We start from the raw sequence: 22,778 nt of genomic DNA on the forward strand, positions 1-22,778 counted from the left end.
AATATTAATTTACTTATTACTAGGAGATTGAATTTGAAATATAATTATAATTTATAAGGGACACCTTTAAACTAGCAGATATTTGGTAGCAGTTCTCTAGCCTTTGTACAATATAACACAGTTCAGTTTAATTGAGTTTAATACCTTTGACCAGCCAGTTTCCAATTTCATTTATGGCATAATCTCCTGACAATTTCATACCCTTCAAAAGAAACACGATTTTCTATTATTGTTTTACAATCGCGGAATATGATCAGTGTTTCAATTAAGCTCCACTGTTTTAATTTCCCGTCTACGCACGATGTGGGTACACCGTTTTTTTGTTGTTTTTAGATACAAGTGACGAGAAATTATGAAATGATATTTTAAATTTAAACTGATTTCATTCATTGATTTATTGTAGCGACAATGGTAACTTGTTTAAATAAAGATTTTATAAATAAAATATTTAAGGTCTAAAATAATAAATTAACACATGTGAAAACATTAAAGCTGTTACCCTTATTCATGGTCTTGTTGGAACGTGTTTAACGAGCGTAACGTAGGCGTGAAAACGAAAACGTTGAGACTCTTGTGGCGTAAAAAGACTGAATTCCTCATAAAAATACAAGAAACGAATACAAGAAACGTGCACATAGTTTATTCTCGACCTTGGATACATAAAACCAAAAAAAAAAAAGAAAAGAAAAAGAAAAAGGAACAAAAATTTTTATTGGTTATTTACCGAAACTCATTGTATCATTTTTATTACTCTATATAAAACGTAGAATCATATACTGACGAATGTTATTTCGAATTTCTAACTTCAGAACGATAATTACATATTTGAAATTACCAATAAGTGGTAGTAGCATTAAAAATATTGAATATTCAACGAGATGAAATATAGGTAAGGTATTTAAAAGAAAAAAGATTGAAACGTTCGATGTAAAACGATGAAATTAAATGATTGGATTTGAAAACTTGATTCGGTTTAATAATTCGATGAAAAAAGTATTCATCCTATGAAAAAAGAATTCATGTTCCTGTCGATATATCAACGACGTGCGCCGTTACTTCCCACTGCTCTGCAATTCAAATGCAATACTCGAATATACATGGCGAAAGAAATGGAAATTGAGCAATTTAAGGGAACGAATTACTCTCGCGTCCACGTAACTTCAAAATGTATCACGTGTCGGTGTTTGCGAAACGAAATTCGTCGTTGTCCAACTAACACGCTTGCAGATGCTACGTTCACTTTGTTGCATATAGGGCTTAAATATATGAACAAATAGAACAGCGCAACTGTCACTAGCGTAATTTTTAAAGTGAATTAATGCATAATCTCGTCATCTACGTTTGACCATGATTATGGCAGTGATCATTGTTATATACGAATCTTCGTGCAATATATGTGAAAATTCGTGGTTGTCCAATTAACACGCTTGCTGATGCTACGTTCACTTTGTTGCATATAGGGCTTAAATATATGAACAAATAGTACTGCGCAAGTGTCACTAGCGTAATCTGAACGTGTTAAAGTGAATCAATACATAACTTCGTCATCTATGTTTGACCATGACTACGGCAGTGGTCATTGATATATGTGAAGCTTCGTGGAGTAGATGTGAAAATTCGTCGTTGTCCAGTTAACACGCTTGCAGATGCTCCGTTCACTTTGTTCCATATAAGGCTCAAATATGTGAACAAATTGAATGGAGCAACTGTCATTAGCGTAATTTTAACGCGTTAAAATAAATTAATGTATAATTTCGTCATTTACGTTTGATCTACGTTTTTTCATCTACGTCATCTACGGCACCTACGCGAATCTTATCGATTACGTCTTTGGCAGTGTTCGTTGCTATAAATGAAACTTAATAGTTGTTGAAACCGCTCGAAAGTCGTGTTCCTAAATCATTCCCTCGTCTCGTATCGTGTTTATCAAATGGAAAAGGAGATTGTGTTTTAATGAAATCGCTTGTTACTATCAATCTTGCTGTGTCACTCGCATAGGAGAAGAAAGTGAGGAAGGAGAAAAAAATTAAGGTAAGGTCATCAATGAGCAAAATGTTTAATGTACATTAAAATTGAGTCCGCTGCAACCCTCGTGACTTTTAAAATTCCATACGTATATTGTTATACGTAACATTGCCATATTAAATATATTCGATCAAATATTCAATCTCGTTCCCTGAAAGCTGTTCCTGGATATCTGGTTGGATACTTTACGCACGGAAATAGAGAGTGTTAACAGTAACAAACCCTCTATGTAGTGTTTTTGCTTTGCTCTTTTGAACAGGTAGATGACATTTTGCTTCGAAAAACGGATATATATACCACGGATATGCACATACAGAGTATGTGTATCGATATACACATTGATATACACCTTTGTACAAAGTGTCAAAAAAGTATTTATCGCGGTATTTTTTTCAAGCCATTCTACACCTTCGATTTGATGAAAATTGGTTAAATAAGTGTAGCGCAAAATTGATCTTGACCACAATTTTCAGTGTCAAATTGTTTTTCTATTGCATCATATAGTGCTCATTAGAAAGGAAAGTTCCGTTGTTTTAGAAAAAATGTTTGAAATTTCATTAATACTTAGACTGATTTTATTCATATTTTAAGGTCAAATATGGAATACAATAACATCAATACTAATATCTACTTTTTTGTGCGAATTACTTTACATTTCAATCTTCCTTGATACGCCGTGACAAGCAAAAGTGTAAACACAGCCCGTTGATTTTATGTAGAAAGCGAATGTCGAAGGTATAATGAGAAAATAGCATTATTTGACCATTCCACAAAATAATTTACCTAAATAGTAGTTAATTCTATTGGATATAATAAACGTGAAGTAGTACTAGTGGACGAAATACCTATGTTGAAACCTTGATTCGACGAGTATAATTAATGTGCAAAACTGTAAACATGGTTTGAGATGTCCATTTTTGTAAAATGTTTTGTACATTATTAATGCTAATGAAAATTAACTATTACATTTCGTTAATAATAACTTGTAGTTACTGTTACCTAATCTTTACCGATCACTTGAAAAATTAGTCTTTTATGTGTTTACTTTTTTCGCTCGTCGCAGTACATGTTTAAGTCAGATATGAAATATTTGGCGTATTCCAGCGGCTTTGATTAAATCTAAGATGTTGGACCATTGTCAAAATGAAATTACTTAGCATCATATATAGCCTGGCAAGGCTCGAACGTTTTATCTTCCTGTAGATTTTCTTTGCTTTTAGACTTTCCTTCCATTTCTCTGAATTGGTATCTTCTGTACACTATTTATAAAAGAAGAATAAATTACATGTTACATCCAAGTTACCAATCCAAATAATTTTAAGTAAGAAAAGAGATCTAATGCAGCAGTTTCCACTTAAATATAGATCCGACGATTATTTACGAACAAATAGTATAAATCTTTTAGCAATATGAAATTCGCAATATTTATTCAAATATTTATATTTATAGTACGCCATTAGCAAAGAAGACATGTTTGCGTGCGTTATCGATTTTACGCTTTTGCCACGCAAACATGGAAATTGCGATTCGAAATTGAATTTGCACTGGAAACGGTTGACGTTACGACATCAATAACATATTTCAAAAACACTGACGATATCATACGGAATCAGAGAGATTCTATGAGAAGTTAAACGCATAATCATCCTATTGTAAATAATAGGAACAGAAAGTACACAAGGAATAATACAGAATCATCCTATCATCCTATCCTATTATACAGGATTGCTTTGATTCGAGCTCAAACATAGGGAAATCTGAAAGAATTTTTCGCAGAATTTCCTTCCCCTTTGAATTAGCTTTTATACAGAACGACTTTAACCTTTTCAAGGAAATACCTATAGAGTGTGACGATCTATGATTTTAAATAGAGAGGTGTATCTGAAAAGAGGTGGATGTAAAACGTTGCATATAAAACGTAGATCAAATCTTTATTCAAGGTGTGGCGGCACTCGACAAGCCGAAAAATCAGCAGTACCCCGGCAGCGACATCTACAGCCCCCAGTGACAATTACAGCGGAACAGGCCTACTAACTACTACAAGTATAACTCACAACACGGCCACCTCAAACGATTTTTCTCTTCGCAGAGAATCAGGATTTCAAGATCGATCGAATATGTATGCACTTGATTTACACGTGAAGTTGTCATTAAAAATATTGTTGCGTTTAAAAAGATAAATATTCATTTAAATTTAATGAAATTGTTAGTCCAATTGTTTTAAGCTTAAAGATATGTAGGTGTCACATTTATATATTGAAAACCTGGGAGCGGCATTAATTAACAAACCTAGTCACGCGCACACGTACTTTAAAACCATGCTTGAAAATCGATATTCCCTGAAACAATGCATCGTTCTGCGCTTCCAATTTATTTTCGCACGAAGAATCAGTCCATTCATCGTTGCCGTCACCATCGCTACTGTAATCTATATTACTCGAATAAATTCTATATCTTGATTGGAAAATCGCATATTTTAACGAACTTTCTGTGTTTTTTTTTTTTTTTTCTATGATTTTAATTGGCAATTTCCGAAATTGAACTATAGCTTGAGAATAAACCGATAATATTTGAGGGTATATATACATACATCATGTTTTTGATGGGTTTTGTAGTAAAATAATTGTAGAAAAAGCAAACTTTTTAAGAAAAAATTACCATATTCGAGTAATAAATTATAGAAAATTACCAATGTAATTTAAAACTTCAAAAGAAGAATCTATTACATGTAATAAAGAGAAGGACTTGTTCACGAACGGTAATTCAACAAATACATGCGTTGCAGAAACATAGTTTTGCAAGGGAGAAGAATCTCTCTAGGAACTCGACGATGTCACGTCAAGAGAAAATTCAATAAAGTGATTACTAACCGTATTACCAGCGGCAATTGTGTGTCGGCAATTCGTAAATAAGTTAGTCGTCTATTTGGAGAAACGTCGCTGGCAATATCGTCACATTTTAATTACGTCAGCGCTATCAATTGGTCTTGGAAGAAAATTTACCATTATGTACTTTTGCCCACGGCGTCGTTCCAACAAATGAATCCGAGTTTTGAATCGCTTACTCTTATATCACGAATTTGTAACGGTGTTTCTTCAAACTTTAAACGATTGTAATGAATGCCTTTGCGTACAAAGACTGATACCAGGTTTGACTAGAAGCTTCAGCTAATTAGTGCCCCAGTTAATTTGGATGTTCACTGCCACGCCACTTATGAAGTGGCTTCGTGTCCGAGCGGATTTCCTGCACGTAAAAAAAAAAGAAAAAGAAAAAGGAAAAAAAAGAAAAAGAGATAGGAAAAAGAGAAAAAGAAAAAGGAAAAAAAGAAAAAGAGAAAGAAAAAAAGAAAAAGAAAAAGAAAAAGAAAAAGAAAAAAAAAGTTAATTTGGATGTTCACTACCACGCCACTTAAGAAGTGGCTTCGTGTTCGAGCGGATTTCCCCCACGTAAAAAAAACAAGAAAAAGAAAAAGAAAAAAAAAGAAAAAGAGAAAGGAAAAAAAGAAAAAGAAAAAGAAAAAAAACTGTTAATTTGGATGTCCACTACCACGCCACTTAAGAAGTGGCTTCGTGTCCCAGCGAGTTTTCCCCACGTAAAAAAAAAAAAAAGAAAAAGAAAAAGAGAAAGGGAAAAGAGAAAAAGAAAATGGAAAAAAATAGAAAAAGAGAAAGGAAAAAAAAGAAAAAGAAAAAAACAGTTAATTTGGATGTTCACTACTACGCCACTTAAGAAGTGGCTTCGTGTCCGAGCGAATTTTCCCCACGTAAAAAAAAAGAAAAAGAAAAAGGAAAAAAAAGAAAAAGAAAAAGGGAAAAAAAAGAAAAAGAGAAAGCAAAAAAAAGAAAAAGAAAAAGGGAAAAAAAGAAAAAGAAAAAAAAAGTTAATAAATAATAAATACATTTGTTAAACTGAGCAGGTTTTATTTGAACTTGCCTATAATTATTCGCCTACAATTATTTTTATCGACGAGATTGACTGGATAGGCACAAATAAAGGAGTAAACTGTACATTGTCTGAACCTGCAAAGAGATTCAGATCAGAACTTCTTTCTAGATTGGATGGATTAGTATCTAACGAAAATTCTAATGTAGTTCTTTTGGCTGCAACTAATTGCCCTTGCTATGTATATCACGCTATTTCAATGTTTTCTAAGTAGAAAATATCTTAATATCATAATTATTCATTATCTTAATCTTAATTATTGTGTTGTTCGGAATATTCCTTCGTTATTATTAATATAACAGAACAATAATATTTATTGTAAATATATTATTAGGGACATTGATGCAGCTTTACGCAGATGCCTCGAAAAGAAAATATACGTATCATTACCAAATGAAGTTACTCGACTCGATATGTTCAAATAATACCTTAGCAACCAGTTATTAGAGAATATGGATATTGTAAACCACATAATAAAATCTACTGAAAAATATTCTTGCGCGGATATAAAATTGCTTTGTAAGCAAGCATGGCTGCTAGAAATAAGTCCAATGTGGGAAAAACTTGAAAAAAAAGAAACATCTGTTACGACTTTGAAATATGAATTAAAGAATTATGAAATAATAGCAAAATTGTTAAAAAACAATGTCACCTACAGTTACGGATGTGGATAGATATGAAGCGTGGAATAAATATGTATGCCATAAGAACATATTTTAAAAAATATAAATGGTTATCATAATATATATCATTAATATAATTATCGTTCGAAAAATTGTTCGTGTGCGTGCATGTATGTGTGCGCACGCGTTATAAACAAGTTTGAAATGTTCGTTCTACATATATGTATACGTGGTATACATCTTCCCTTATAATATATAATATGTGTAATCTGAGTAGTAATATCTCCACGTATTACATATGTGTTAGTGTATTTTATCGATAATCTGTCTTTTATTTCCTCTTATCTTATTAACGCATGTATGGGCGCGTATATGCGCCGGGCGAAAGCTATGGTTATATATGGGATTGTTAACAAATAAAAATTAATCTAGGTGTTATTAAAGAAATTTGTTTCACCTTCTAAACTTTTTGATGATTGGTTTACTTTGAATATTTTGCATATTTTTGCATATCATGAGCATTTTGTACATTTCTATACATTCAAACTTTCTATGAATATAAAATGATCCGCACTACTATCTACTTCATAGTATACTCTATACGTTTAAAATGCTCCATTAGAAGCTTAAATCTATCAAAATACAGCTCCTAGGGAAATGTGAATTTTCACATGAACACATAATATCGATTTTCTCATTGAAACGTATAGGCAGGTATATACTAGCATAAGCCACCTTCGGCATTTGGCCGTATGATGCAGCACTAGCTCTGTAACATAGAAAACCATAGGCGTCAGTTCTTCTTATTTCCTCTTTGATATATGTTTACTTTAATGTCACTTATTCAGACGCTTGATACATTGTCGGAATGAAATTTTAGTAATGTGCAAGTAATTTTGAGTAGATTAATAAAGTATAATAAGATATCAGATTCATGTACGTAGATTAAGTGACATCAATCTTTATGTCTAGTATATACATGTGTATTGATCTATAAGTCAGTGTTAAAATAACAAATAAATGGCAGAAGAAGGAAAGAAGATTTCCTTCGGTTTTGCGAAATCTATTAAGAAACCTGTGTTAAAAAATGCTATTCCACAAGAAAAAAAGAAAGTTGATTACATTGAATGCCTTGATGAGAAAGGTATTAAAGTAATAGGGTGAGTTCAAAAAGTAAAATTTATAATCAAGAAACATATAACCTCAACCTAACCTATAAAAATCACCAATAGCGGAATATATATATTTGAAAACAATTTTTTTATTTCAATGAGGAAGAAAAAAAAGATGAATCTCTAATTATTCCATTACTAGGTTCAAAAACCTGGCATGATAGAATTCTTAATAAAATAGATGCAGACATTTTCCTTCCGAAGGCAGATAAGGAAAAGGTAGGAGACGCTAGTGTTAACGAGGCAAAATCAAAGCTATCTAATGGAAAAACATCGCCAATAATATCAATAAAGAAAGAGCCAGTTGAAGATAGTGAAAATAAAGTTGTTACTTTAGAAGAGCAAGCGACTAAAGAAATCATTGGGGAACTTAAGTCAAAGAATAAATATGAAACTAAAACAAATGATTTAACTTTACCTTTAGTAGAAGATGAATCATTAAGAGGCAATGAACAGGTACGTTATCAACATATTGATGTGCAATGCACAGATGTATTACATTTGCATATTATAAATATCGTTTTGTATTTTTCAGTCTACGTTAGAAGATTATGAAAAAATTCCTATTGATGCTTTTGGTGTAGCAATGTTAAGGGGAATGGGATGGCAACCAGGAAAGGGAATTGGTTGAAATGAAAAGTATGAATTTTACTCTGGATTAAATTAATTATATGTATTTAATACATCACTTATTGGAAAGTAAACAGAGAACATCATTTTTTATTTCACAATCGTTTATTCTAACTATTACAGATTAGTAGCAGCTGTCATACCAGAATTACGACCAAAAGGTATGGGTCTTGGAGCAGACAAAGTAGCATTGCAGAAGAAAAATACAGATTTCAAAAAAGAAGAGGAAGAAGTTAAAATCGAGAAAGGAACATTTGTGAAAATTATAGCTGGAGAACAAAGTAATAATTATGGTCAAATAGAAGGATTCGATGATGATGCAGGAAGGCTCATAATAAAACTAGCTCTTGGTGGAAATATAATATCTGTAAATGAATTTATGGTACAGCCAGTGACTAAATCAGAATATTCTAAGAACTCAAAAGTTCAAAGTTAATATGAAGTGTTAGTTTTTCATTAAGGGACATTTAAGAAAATAAATTTGAATTGACATATACATATAAAGACATAATCGGACATGTAGAAAAACTAATTCAAGAGTACCTGTAAGTGTGTTGTTGCATGCAATTTTTTAAAGGTCCCTTCTATCTTTATATAAAATATGATAAATGTAGAGGTTTTAGATTTCAGTATTTTATGGGGTTAATTTCAGATACAAAAAAGTATGAGGAATATAAGGACAAGGAATCCAAGGGACTCAAGCAAAAGATGGATAGAAAAAGATCAATGTCCCCTGACCCCGAAGACGGTGAAGAACAAAAGTAGTAATAAAAGAAAGAAAATCGGAAGTACGATGCACAATAAGAACAAGTATGATAAAGTGGGGGATAAAAAATCAGAAAGACGAAAAAGGCGCTCCGAATCTAATGATGACAGCGATAGTGATTCTGAAAAGAAGAGACGGAGAGAAAGAAGTAACTCTAATAGTAATGATTCTTATAAATTAAAAAGATTGAAGAAGTCAAAGAAACGTAAGAAGTACGATTGCTCGTCTGAAAGATCAAGTAAAAAACGAGACGACGAGAAAGATCAAGATCTCGATCATTTAGTAGGCAGTAATATTTTCCAGGAACGTATTCGGTCATTTTACTTTCAAGATAAATTGTACAATTTTATTTATACAGATTTTATAATAAAGTGTATTTTTACAAAAGTATATTTCTTTTCTTACCCTTAACTGAAAATTACATTTAATTATAATATGTAATAATGTTTACAATTACATCAAAGTTAATGTCCTAAACTTTATCAATAATTATTAAAAATCCCCGCGTATTGCTTACGTAATGTTGATATCGAGTAATACCATACATAACCTCAAAGAACATTATGATACTTACGAACATCGTTAAACAAGTAGTGCGAACGATGTCGAGTAAGTATTCACTATGTATAAAGTATTTATAAATAAAAAGTATGGAAAATATATAACCGAGTGTATTTAACTTTTCCAACATTTTAGCATTTCGCTTGGCGTTGGTACAACTTCAAGTAAATGAAGTAAAAAGCAAAAATGTAGAGCGGGCAGTTTCCTACATTTCAAGCGCGAAAGAGCATAATGCTGATATTATCGCTCTTCCTGAATGCTTTAATTCACCATATGGAATACGTAATAATTTGTTTCTTTTTCTAATAATTTATTATATGTATAACAACTATATAGAAAAAAGTAAAAGTAGACAAATTACCTTAACGTTCATACTTCCATAAAGATTGTGAATTGACTCGAGAATATAGAATTTCCCCATTTTTATGATTATCGTGATTTTTGTATAAATATATTTTTTAAGATACTAATAATTAGGTACTTATAAACTAGTATTATCAATTATTTTGTATTTATAATTCCACCTATAATAGTTAAAAATTAAAGTTAGTTAAAATCTAACTTTATGTTTCAAAAAGTACTAGCAAAGTCGTTAAGTAACAAGTCACTGGTACTGACCCAAATAGCATGATTGTAATTAAACATTTCTAAATATTCATTTTTCATCTTGAACCTGTAGAAACAATTTATTATATGTACTATTATCTAAGTAATTATATATTTAAGTAAATCTAAATATAAAATTTAGTTATTTTAATAATTTAAAAAATAAAAAATTGACAAACATTTCAACCTAATTTATGGTTGGAACAAAGGACAGTTATTTTTCATTAATTGAAATATTGCAATGCAGAATAGTTTCCAAAATACGCCGAGAGTATTCCTGATGAAACGGTGAAACGAGCGTTGCTTTATCGAAGGCAGCTAAGGAAAACAGCATTTATGTAGTTGGTGGTACGATACCTGAAATAGAGGGCGATAAATTGTACAATACCTGTACTATTTGGGGTCCCGATGGAACTTTGATAGCAAAACACCGGAAGGTAAATAATATACCTCCATGTGGCTTTGAAATTGAAAATATTGGGGTGGAGAAAGTGACTCTATCTAGGAATAATTTAGGAATATGCATATGTACATACGTGTACTATAACCAATTCTATAATTTAAAAAATATGTTATAGGTTTATAAAATACGTTTTGATACGAGAAACATACATTTTTGTCGTAATATAATATATAAATTTTTGTACAATATATTTGTTTTGTAATATAAATTTTTCACATAGGAAAAAACTTATTTTTTCTTAAAAAATATTCCTTCTCAAATATTATTAAATGATAAAACTTTTTAATAAAAGAAAGTGATAAAAACGCTGTCAGTTATTAAATAAAAAACAATTAAAGTTTAGAAGTTCGTAACATTGATGTTAAATTACAAAAGTTACAGCAATAGAGTTAGCAACTATATTTTTATGTTATTAGGTACATCTATTCGACATCGACATTCCCAACAAGATTACTTTCCGAGAGAGTGATTCACTCAGTCCTGGTAATTCCCTAACAATGTTTGATGTGAAGGGCTGCAAAATAGGTATTGGCATTTGCTATGATATCAGATTCGAGGAAATGGCACGCATTTATCGGAACAAAGGTACAGTAGCTTAATCGAACAATACTTAACTAGCATGAAAGTAACTATCTTTCTTAAATATATTCTATATAAAATATAATCAATATAATCTGTAACTCTGTATAAAAAGGAGCTTAATTTAAAAAACCAGTATATTCGCTGAAAATGAAATAAATAAAAGAATTAGAAGCACGACAAGAGGACTGTTCTCGCATATTCATAAATTATGGAATATGGACTGTGCAGCTACAAAGTTAACTAAAATTCAGTGGTCTCGTATTTCCCATTTCTCTGTGTTAGGTTGCCAAATGCTGATATATCCGGCGGCATTCAATATGACCACTGGACCACTGCACTGGTCATTACTTCAGCGTTCCAGAGCGAATGACAATCAATTATACGTCGCCTGTATATCACCGGCTCGTGTTCCTTCAGCAAGTTATGTCGCATGGGGACATACACAGTTGACAAATCCCTGGGAGAAAATCCTTTATGATTTGGAAACTCAGGAAAATATGGTGGTCACCGATATCGGTAATTTCCAGCTTAACATTAAAAGCGAGAAATCCATGATGTAATTAACTTTTAGTCTCGTTGGTTCATCGATTTTGCCGGCTCCCTCTGTATTTGTTGAATTTATTAGCAAGCATTACTTATTACTTCGTATGTTTTTCTTTTCTCTCAGATTTGAAAGTTGTTGAGGAAGTAAGGGCTCAGATACCTACATTTTCTCAAAGACGTACGGATTTGTACGACACTGTCTATAAAAAGGAGTAACTCTACACTGAAACAGAAAATGTTTTCTTATAATATTTCTACTACAATACCGTTTTTTTTTTTTTTTTTTTTTTATGACTTATTACTAATTACTTATCATTTGTACTAAATGAATAACTCAATTAAGAAAACCAAAATGTTATAAATAATAATCTGTATATCTTGTGTATCAATATGTAATTGGATATTGTAATAATATTGGAATGTCTTTGATCAGGGATATGATAAAGAACACGCGAAGACTACGTTCTTTTGAACATCTTTAATATCCATCATTTATAACATTAAACATCTTTTTAAATATTTAGATAGATTAATACGTAACTCTTTATATATATAAACATTAATTTGAAGTTACAAGCTTAGAGAAATTGGTCGATTAATATTTATAGATCGGCTGTCTTGATGAAAGGCTTAAAGAAAGCAAAAACATAACAATGTCGCAAATATAATTTATAGTTTAACTTCTTTCTTGTATCTGTCTGCCTTTCACGATGTTTTACCAATTACAATAAGTAATTTCGACTTCTTTGCGCTCCGTTTTAACGCATTCGAGACCGAAAGAAATTCATATCAATCAGTAGGCATAATATATATAACTGTACATAATATATTATAGTATAACATAGTATATAATTTTATATTTTAAAAACATGAGGCATAAAATTTAAGATTGTCATCGACTTAAAATTAAAATATGAAAAGAATATTCCAGAGAGAGAAAAGCACAGTATCATTCTAACAAAACATTCAGATCGTACTGACACCCAGGAATCGTATTACAATAAAATCTCGGTCTCGAATGAATTAACACGAACGATTAACATGAAACACACTTGCGGCTTAAACACCTTCGATATCGAGGAAATTCAAACTTTACAAATAAAAGCAGCCTGTTCCTCTTTCCACCACAGACTCTCATACCATATCCGCTCTTATCCAGGCTTTTACTTGAAATCTCTGTCTATTTACAATTTAAATTTACCCGGACCACTCGTTGAGTCGGCAGCCCTTTATAAATATATAATGAACCCAGAACATATACCTGTGCCCCTAGCTGGTATCAGCTCTAGTAACGTTCATACCGGAACTTTCATACGACGCCAATTTGTCACGCGTGAACATCGATTCTTTCAGGGGTCACGGCTTTATGGGATTATATCCTTTAAAGTAATTAAAGTGATACTAATGATACAGAATTTTTTACAAATATTTAATATGTCCATAAAATAGGAAGTTTCGTGCTCTCTTATTTTATATTAATTATAAATTAGTAAGTTTTACATTTGTTATCTATAGATTTAATAAATTATTAAAATTCCATGAAGACATATTCTGGAACACATTAGAAGATTTTGCTGTAATTTACAACGGATGCTCCGAGTACGAACAGGCAGTAAACGAACAAATAGAAATTCAGGCTATTGTGGTAGTATAGCTCACGTGGGATTTTAAGCTCGAATTGGACTTAAACGTTACGATCGTCGTGAATAATTACGATATATACCCTGTACGACGAGCAGAGAATCTTAAATTATTAACGGCAATTCCTTTGTGCAACGTGCAATTTTATTAACGGCCTGTAACGAATGAACGGCTCGTTTTGAATAAAGTTTACATTTAGAAAGTAAACACAGAAACACATTTTAAGAAACTAAGATATCGAGTTCTACTTGTAAACATCAAGTGCTCTTCGTTTGAGAAGATTACGAGTCTCTTCTTCGATAACGACATTAATTAAGAAGTTTCGATACCGTTTATGACATTAAGATCTCATTAGTAAAGTTATATCATTAAAATCTTACTGTTCCTAGAGAATATAATATAGTTAAAACTTCCAGAGGATCAACAGGTAAAGAAATTGTTGATAAAAGCATTGTTAGTGACAACTGACTGTAATCGATATCTGCTGGGTGAAGTTGTGTGTTCTGAGAATCTGTGTTAATGCAAGGATTCTGTTACAAATCATCAACTAAAGAGCCAGCGGGCACGTCCGACCGATCGATCGATAACACGAACCTCGAATGAATTAACGCTCAAGGTGGAACGGATTTAATAGATCGAGTGTTAGTGTAATTTGACACTTTGTTTACACTTGCTTTATGCAAACAAAGTTTGATGTTCTGAACTCGATGGTTATAAGATCTTATTGAAACTCCAGTATTTCACCCGCACGGTACGACACTTTGTTGATGATTGTCCTTGTATGTTGTTGATACTCCCCATCAGCCGTTAAATTTTGTTCGTCTATCGTACTTTTCTAGCCAGAGGTTTTCCCTGATGTTTTTCCCTACTGTCTAAGTCATCAGGTTTGCAGCTCGGGGAGGACAGATAATTCGGAATTTCCCAAAGGAAGGAGAGGTGCCGTCCGAGCCATAAAGGGACGGTCACTCAAAATGCCGAATAGATTCATTTAAATAATTATGAGAAACAAATAAGTTTTGTAAGCACAAGTTTTCAAATGTTATAGTTTGAATCTGTTCTTATAATTTTAAAAAGACCTTACAGCCAGGATCTCTAAAAAATTCGATGAAAATTCTCATGAGACATCAATTGAAACAATTAAACGCAACAGAGAATGGGTATAATCATATAATTCCTCCCCATTTCAAAATTCATTCATATACATCGATTTTTGTTTTCATATTTGTTTTATGTGTGAAGAATATGTATTTATTGGCATCAAAATATTTTCTGTTTCAATTCCTGGTCATTTTAGATCGAAACTTCCAAATATCGTTGATTAAAAATTTTTTAATTTTTAAAATGAAAGGCACTAGTTATAGGACAAAAAGTTGTTTCAATTATTTGAACATTCTGCTTCATTCCTACAATAACATATTTTATTTTCAATGAAAACAAGAAACAATACTATTGTGTATAAGTTTAACGGAGTGACACAGGTGATTTGTAGCTAACACTGTAGCTAACATAGTTTCTGCAATATACCCTTTAATCGAATAGAAACAAGGGGATTTTAGAAATTTCTATTAACCGACAGTATTGTCAACAAGTTTTAACAATGACTGAAGGTTGCAAAATTAAATATAAAATGATTTATTAATAGCATATGCAGTGTTAAATTTGTAAATAAGCAGTTTATCTTTTAAGAATAACAAAGACACCAGAAAATAAAAATAAAGAATATTCTAATTATATTGCAAACTAACGAATAATGTAAAGAATTTATTTTTGTTATCTATATCACAGATTTTAGGTAAAATATTAATTTACTTATTATTAGGAGATTGAATTTGAAATATAATTATAATTTATAAGGGACACCTTTAAACTAGCAGATATTTGGTAGCAGTTCTCTAGCCTTTGTACAATATAACACAGTTCAGTTTAATTGAGTTTAATACCTTTGACCAGCCAGTTTCCAATTTCATTTATGGCATAATCTCCTGACAATTTCATACCCTTCGAAAGAAACACGATTTTCTATTATTGTTTTACAATCGCGGAATATGATCAGTGTTTCAATTAAGCTCCACTGTTTTAATTTCCCGTCTACGCACGATGTGGGTACACCGTTTTTTTGTTGTTTTTAGATACAAGTGACGAGAAATTATGAAATGATATTTTAAATTTAAACTGATTTCATTCATTGATTTATTGTAGCGACAATGGTAACTTGTTTAAATAAAGATTTTATAAATAAAATATTTAAGGTCTAAAATAATAAATTAACACATGTGAAAACATTAAAGCTGTTACCCTTATTCATGGTCTTGTTGGAACGTGTTTAACGAGCGTAACGTAGGCGTGAAAACGAAAACGTTGAGACTCTTGTGGCGTAAAAAGACTGAATTCCTCATAAAAATACAAGAAACGAATACAAGAAACGTGCACATAGTTTATTCTCGACCTTGGATACATAGAACCAAAAAAAAAAAAAAGAAAAAAAAAATGGGTTTTCTGAAACTTTCGTTTCTCGTGATGAGTACTTTATGATGCAATAAAAAATTTTGTCTGAAAATTATACTCAAGATCAATTTCATGATCCATTTTCTCTAACAGATCTCCATCTTCCACAGCTATAACAAATAATTTTTTCACACTCTATACATTTAACATCGATTATAATTCTGATAATTGAAACACCGAACATCAATGTGTTTATTCACTACGCTAACACAGATAACAATTAACAACTTTGACAACTTCCTGGACACCCTGGGCAATAGATTCATAGCTGGATTCCTCGGCTGATCTCTCCTCTGATCATTCCCCCGTGATAGTAACATAAATGTCCCCTCCTATTGAACCCTTCACTTGTGCAGAGATCATAGAAGCAATCAGTCGCCTAAACCCCAAGAAAGCAGCAGGTCACCACCTAATAGGAAATAAAGCAATCAAGTAACTTCCGATAAAAGGGATTGCACTGGAAAAAAACAAGAGATTAAGAAAAAATTCTGAAAGAGACACAAATCAGTAGTATTATTTCATATTACGTTGCGAATTACTTTTCAAAGTAATTCGCAAGTAAGTAATTTCAAAGTATTTCAAAATATAGAATAAAAAAAATTAAAATATTACAATTACCATCAATAAGCTCAGCGTCCACATATGACTATGTGACACATAGTGATTGACGCTTCCAGATATGGGACTATGGTTCTGAAGTGAACCATTTCTGGGTGAGTCATCGACGGTAGTGACATTAAATTCGATCGGATCTTCTGTGGGGTTTAGGCATTCGATGTTGCAACATCTGCGTTCAAAGCGGAACTTCTTGCACTTCTGTAATAAAAAGAAATCGATTAATTGTACGGATCAATCGTCACTAGACTATTTGAAAATTCAGGTTATTCAAAGAATGAAAGAAGAAGGAATTGCTCCAATTCCACCATTGCTTTAGCAAAACTAGTATTTGAGAACCATTAGTCAAATATATTATAACACTAATACTAATACTAACGGTTTCACCGTCGAAAAGTGGATCTTTCTAGCATGTCTACGCAAATGAAGGTTGGAGGGGGGAGGGGGAGGGGGGAACTGTACATGCGCCAAACACCTTTACGTTCGTAATTTTTCACACAAATTTACAACTGTAGGGAAAAAATTATCTCTGATGTTTCAGATGTTAGAAATTGACAATATCGCATAACGGAATGCTGTGTTCTAGATATTCTATTTTTGTTACGAAAGTGGTACAAACGAAGTCCACTTAAGAATAGTACAACAAAATCGGTTGACGTTAGGTTATCATGCAGATATCGCGGCTTTTGCTTTGGAAAGCACGCAACTGCCAGTCTCGTCGTCCCTTGTAAACGAGAGAAAGATATTGTAATTGGTCGGGATTAACATAAAACTCGTCGCATGCGATCAGATGGCCTGAATGTTTAAAAAACGAGAGTAGAGTGCGTGCTACGTGGTTCTAACAGTTTAGGCGGAAACTAATTATTGTAACCGGAGCCGAGATATGTAGCGATATTACTTTCCTCGACAAAGCGTATAAGGTGAGGAAAGAATCGCGATAAGGTAGAACAAGAGACAGGAATTCTTTACGTAAAGCAGATCTGTCAACTAGATAGAGATCCTACAGCTATAACTACAGTGAATCCGTACTCTGGCGAATTGTCGTTTCACAAATAAAGCTTCTGAAAAACGGAATTCATAGAATATAACTGCTGTTGTAAGAATCTATATATCTGATTTTGCTGCCGTATTTGTCAGAACGTTTGTTTATCAAAAAAACGCATCCTCTGTAATCTTCTGTAGTTTAACAAGGCACAGTTAATAAAAGAGATAGAGCGTTAAACGGTGACGATTTAATCACAGTTAAATAGATATTGGTTTCTTTAGTTAAAATGCCCTATGATTTATTTGCATCATTTTTTTTCCATGCAATTTAAAATATTTAAATAAACAATATTTACCAAATATTCAAATATTTAAAGAAACAGTAGTCCATACAATATAATTTTATTTGATGGTTATTTGATATTTAATATTTTGGTTTACATACAAAATTGAAATTATACTTTGCTTGAGGACAAAAATTCTAATTGCATTCCTAACATATACCAATAATTATTGATCGAAATAGAAAGAACTGCAGGACTAGGAAGATTACTTAGCATCTTATATAGCCTGACAAGGCTCGAACGTTTCATCTTCCTGTAGATTTTCTTTGCTTTTAGACTTTCCTTCCATTTCTCTGAATTGGTATCTTCTGTACACTATTTATAAAAGAAGAATAAATTACATGTTACATCCAAGTTACCAATCCAAATAATTTTAAGTAAGAAAAGAGATCTAATGCAGCAGTTTCCACTTAAATATAGATCCGACGATTATTTACGAACAAATAGTATAAATCTTTTAGCAATATGAAATTCGCAATATTTATTCAAATATTTATATTTATAGTACGCCATTAGCAAAGAAGACATGTTTGCGTGCGTTATCGATTTTACGCTTTTGCCACGCAAACATGGAAATTGCGATTCGAAATTGAATTTGCACTGGAAACGGTTGACGTTACGACATCAATAACATATTTCAAAAACATTGACGATATCATACGGAATCAGAGAGATTCTATGAGAAGTTAAACGCATAATCATCCTATTGTAAATAACAGGAACAGAAAGTACACAAGGAATAATACAGAATCATCCTATCATCCTATCCTATTATACAGGATTGCTTTGATTCGAGCTCAAACATAGGGAAATCTGAAAGAATTTTTCGCAGAATTTCCTTCCCCTTTGAATTAGCTTTTATACAGAACGACTTTAACCTTTTCAAGGAAATACCTATAGAGTGTGACGATCTATGATTTTAAATAGAGAGGTATATCTGAAAAGAGGTGGATGTAAAACGTAGCATATAAAACGTAGATCAAATCTTTATTCAAGGATTTTTTCTCTTCGCAGAGAATCAGGTTTTCAAGAACGATCGAATATGTATGCACTTGATTTACACGTGAAGTTGTCATTAAAAATATTGTTGCGTTTAAAAAGATAAATATTCATTTAAATTTAATGAAATTGTTAGTCCAATTGTTTTAAGCTTAAAGATATGTAGGTGTCACATTTATATATTGAAAACCTGGGAGCGGCATTAATTAACAAACCTAGTCACGCGCACACGTACTTTAAAACCATGCTTGAAAATCGATATTCCCTGAAACAATGCATCGTTCTGCGCTTCCAATTTATTTTCGCACGAAGAATCAGTCCATTCATCGTTGCCGTCACCATCGCTACTGTAATCTATATTACTCGAATAAATTCTATATCTTGATTGGAAAATCGCATATTTTAACGAACTTTCTGTGTTTTTTTTTTTTTTTTCTATGATTTTAATTGGCAATTTCCGAAATTGAACTATAGCTTGAGAATAAACCGATAATATTTGAGGGTATATATACATACATCATGTTTTTGATGGGTTTTGTAGTAAAATAATTGTAGAAAAAGCAAACTTTTTAAGAAAAAATTACCATATTCGAGTAATAAATTATAGAAAATTACCAATGTAATTCAGCTAATTAGTGCCCCAGTTAATTTCGATGTTCACTACCACGCCACTTAAGAAGTGGTTTCGTGTCCGAGCGGATTTCCCCCACGTAAAGAAAAAAAGAAAAAGAAAAAGGAAAAAAAAAGAAAAAGAGAAAGGAAAAAAAAGAAAAAGAAAAAGGAAAAAAAAGAAAAAGAGAAAGAAAAAGAAAACGAAAAAGAAAAAAAAAGTTAATTTGGATGTTATAAAATGTTATATAACCAAGAACTTATCTTCTACTTGGTAGTCGCATAAGAGAAGACCGAGCCATTGAATCGCTCAAATAGATTAGCTGATTCGCTTAACGTAATTTTACTTCCGATGACGTAAACAAGAGCAGAAAGTACACAAGTAATAATACAGAAATGTCAAATGTACAGAAGAATAAATTTCGTTAAATCATTAGCACGTAACATTTCCTTATAATTCCATTTGTGTATAGCAAAATAGCTTGTGTGCTTTCATGAATTATAATTGATATTTAGAAGCTTTCATGTAGGTAGATATATAACTCGTGTTAATTAGTAATTTAACAATACATCATGACAACATATCATTTTCGTTTCTTCGTTTATCTCGTTATGCGCGTAAACGAATGTGTAAATAAAGACATATAATCAACGATAACATGTAGTGGCAAACATGATAATTATCGACAAAGGAGAATATTGGTGAAATGATTGTGGGTGATTTCACTCGGTGTATCGGTACATAAACTTTGATAGACATTGCCGGTGGATTCGCTGTCGGTGAAATCGTGTCGATGAAATAATTGTCAGTGATTTAAAGATAACCCAATTTATTGATCTCCCCTTCATAGAGTTGTACGTCTCTCTATAAAACATATTCTACCTGGAAGGGCTGAAACATTTAGCTTAGTCACACTAAACTGGACTGGACTGCAAGTAAGAAGATTGAAATGCAAAATTCACGTGTGAGCGCAACGGTTTAGATGGAAAGTTCGATAAGGCGATTATGTATATTAACCCGAAAGAAAGCTCATGGCTTTGCAACGCGTTACACGCAACACGGAATTTCCCTCGCTGAAATAATCCTATTACAACGATACGATTTTCCTTAACAGATCTCGCAATGTAATTCTCCCTCTACAACTTTTTATTAGGTTTGAAATACGAGAGTTTCGAAGCTCTGCAAAGTCTCGCGAATCTAGAAGTCGAGTTTCAACGTATTTTCGCTTCTTATTTTATAGCTGTTAATAGTTATTATCTCACTCTGCACGTACATCAAACGAGTACTTATGTAAATCCAAAGGAAACGGAAACAACCGAGAATAATTGAGGATAATTCGAATACGTACCGATTAGTAAAGTGTTTGGCAAAGAAAAAAAAAGGAAAATTGTATCGGAGAAATAGGGGAAAAACGGTGGCGTACATCAAGCAATCTTTATGGCTGTAATACATTTATTATTCATTTATGTTCATTTTCTATCGCGTAACAGACGTTGAAATAACGAGCATATAAATCTTGTATCGCTCGACCTGACTTTTCCCGATGGAAAAATATTCACCAGCCTGGGATCGTGCATCGCTAATTACTCCGTTCTACTTTTCGAACGCGTTTCCATCCATACAGGAAAGCAAGAAGGCAAACCCTATCGCACAGTCATGAAGAGATGCAAAAGCAAGAAACCAACCAACGACATGCCGATCGACATGGTGGAAGCAGTCCTACAGAGGCTATTCACCATGGGACACGGACCCTCCCATTACGAGGGCCGCGAAGAGGCAGAGACCGAAGAAGAAGGAGACATCAGCTTCAGCGTCGTCATCGGCGAAGGCGATGTCGTCGATGCCGCCGGAAGAATGAACACCAAGAAGGCTGCAGGAGTCGATGGAAGACTCCTGGACTGCTGGAAGCAGGAGCTGGAAGCAAGCTGGAACCAGACTGCTGGAAGACGGCCAGAGTAATACTGCTAAGGAAGCCGGGAAAGGATCCCAGTCTCCCTAACGCGTACCGGCCGATAAGCATACTCCCAGCCATGAGCAAGATCTGGGAAAAATGCTTTAAGAAGATCATCGAGAGATGCATCGGAACGGACCCGTTCCATCGGAGGCGGTATGGGTTCAGAAAGAAGAATTAGCTTAGCGAATACCGATAAGAACAGGAAGAAGCTGAAACGGGCACAACGAACGGCCCTGTGCATAACAACGACGGCATATCGTACCGTCTCCCACGCGGCACTTTGCGTGTTGACCGGAAATCTCCCGATCTACATAAAGATAAAGATGCTCGGAGAGACTTACGAGTGGAACAAGATCCATAAGACCAAGATCGGCGCGGATGACGGCAACGAGCTGAAGGGGGAACTGGAGGCGCAAGGAAATTAATACCGAGTGCGCTGCTATTTACCAAAAAGAAGATGGACATCGATCATCACAGCATGCAGCTGTTAACCGGGCATGGGAGTGTGGCGGCACTCGACACTAACTAGTGTCGGACGACGGCAGCGACATCTACAGCCCCCAGTGACAATTACAGCGGACCAGGCCCAACTACCACAGCTATCACGCACGTCCAATAAATATATAACGCACACACGGCCACCTCTACAGGAGTTTCGGTGTCTATAGAAAGAGGATTGGCAAGAGCAGCGACAGCAACTGTCTCGACTGTGGAGACCCTAACGACGATGCAGAGCACGCCCTCTTCACGTGCCCGAGGTGAACGGACAGAAGGATTGAGCTGGAGAACGCTCTTGGCGAGAAGATAGACGTGGACAATCTGATCGCCACGGTGACCGCCAAGAACGAGAGCTGGGATAAATTCAGGCAATTTCGCAAGACCGTCATGTCTCACAGGAGGGTGACAGCGAAGGCCTTGAAGGAGGCAAGGAGGAGAACGAGAGCAACAACAACTACGCGGAGCAGTGAAGGCAGAGATACAAGACAACAAAGAACCACAGAAGGAGATCAGCCCAGTATTCTGAACTAGCTGAGAAGATGACGAGAGCAATACTGAATATACATGTCGGGTTGGCGTTACGATTAGAGTTAGGGTTAAGGGCGTAAACGAATCCCTATTGACACTAGACGTGATCACTATGCAATAGAGGAGATATTTACTAGTGCAAACATGACCATGTTGGAATTGGACAAGTAATCGCGATAATTTGATA

General features: G+C 33.4%; 2 protein-coding genes and 3 long non-coding RNA genes across 8 annotated transcripts; 4 read left to right on the plus strand and 1 right to left on the minus strand.

Moving 5' to 3' along the window:
• Positions 1–1,347: 1,347 nt before the first annotated feature.
• Positions 1,348–4,340, plus strand: LOC126928116 (uncharacterized). Its single transcript, XR_007716328.1, has 3 exons — positions 1,348–1,609; positions 1,838–2,031; positions 3,966–4,340. It is a non-coding gene; the product is annotated as an uncharacterized LOC126928116 (long non-coding RNA).
• A 744-nt stretch (positions 4,341–5,084) lies between these two features.
• LOC126928119 (uncharacterized) lies at positions 5,085–5,889 on the minus strand. Its single transcript, XR_007716331.1, has 2 exons — positions 5,721–5,889; positions 5,085–5,548 (listed from the first exon to the last, which is right to left on the minus strand). It is a non-coding gene; the product is annotated as an uncharacterized LOC126928119 (long non-coding RNA).
• Positions 5,558–20,646, plus strand: LOC126928115 (uncharacterized). Its single transcript, XR_007716327.1, has 2 exons — positions 5,558–5,788; positions 19,757–20,646. It is a non-coding gene; the product is annotated as an uncharacterized LOC126928115 (long non-coding RNA).
• Positions 8,311–9,773, plus strand: LOC126928111 (G-patch domain and KOW motifs-containing protein-like). Its single transcript, XM_050743987.1, has 3 exons — positions 8,311–8,401; positions 8,516–8,774; positions 9,045–9,773. Exons 2-3 carry the CDS (start codon positions 8,556–8,558, stop codon positions 9,567–9,569), a joined length of 744 nt encoding a protein of 247 aa, XP_050599944.1. The 5' UTR covers positions 8,311–8,401; positions 8,516–8,555; the 3' UTR covers positions 9,570–9,773.
• LOC126928113 (omega-amidase NIT2-like) lies at positions 10,203–13,037 on the plus strand. 4 transcript variants are annotated; one of them, XM_050743989.1, is made up of 5 exons: positions 10,203–10,352; positions 10,573–10,762; positions 11,205–11,373; positions 11,653–11,886; positions 12,038–13,037. In XM_050743989.1, the coding sequence occupies exons 3-5, from the start codon at positions 11,286–11,288 to the stop codon at positions 12,127–12,129; spliced, it is 414 nt and encodes a 137-aa protein (XP_050599946.1). In that variant the 5' UTR covers positions 10,203–10,352; positions 10,573–10,762; positions 11,205–11,285; the 3' UTR covers positions 12,130–13,037. The 4 variants fall into 4 exon arrangements, with proteins under 4 accessions (XP_050599946.1, XP_050599947.1, XP_050599949.1 ...); XM_050743990.1 differs by having other exon boundaries at positions 10,209–10,428; XM_050743992.1 differs by lacking the exons at positions 10,203–10,352; positions 10,573–10,762 and adding an exon at positions 10,830–10,853.
• Positions 20,647–22,778: the final 2,132 nt, after the last annotated feature.

Source organism: Bombus affinis, unplaced genomic scaffold (assembly GCF_024516045.1).
Source record: "Bombus affinis isolate iyBomAffi1 unplaced genomic scaffold, iyBomAffi1.2 ctg00000581.1, whole genome shotgun sequence".
In the NCBI taxonomy this organism is placed as follows: Eukaryota; Metazoa; Arthropoda; class Insecta; order Hymenoptera; family Apidae; genus Bombus; species Bombus affinis.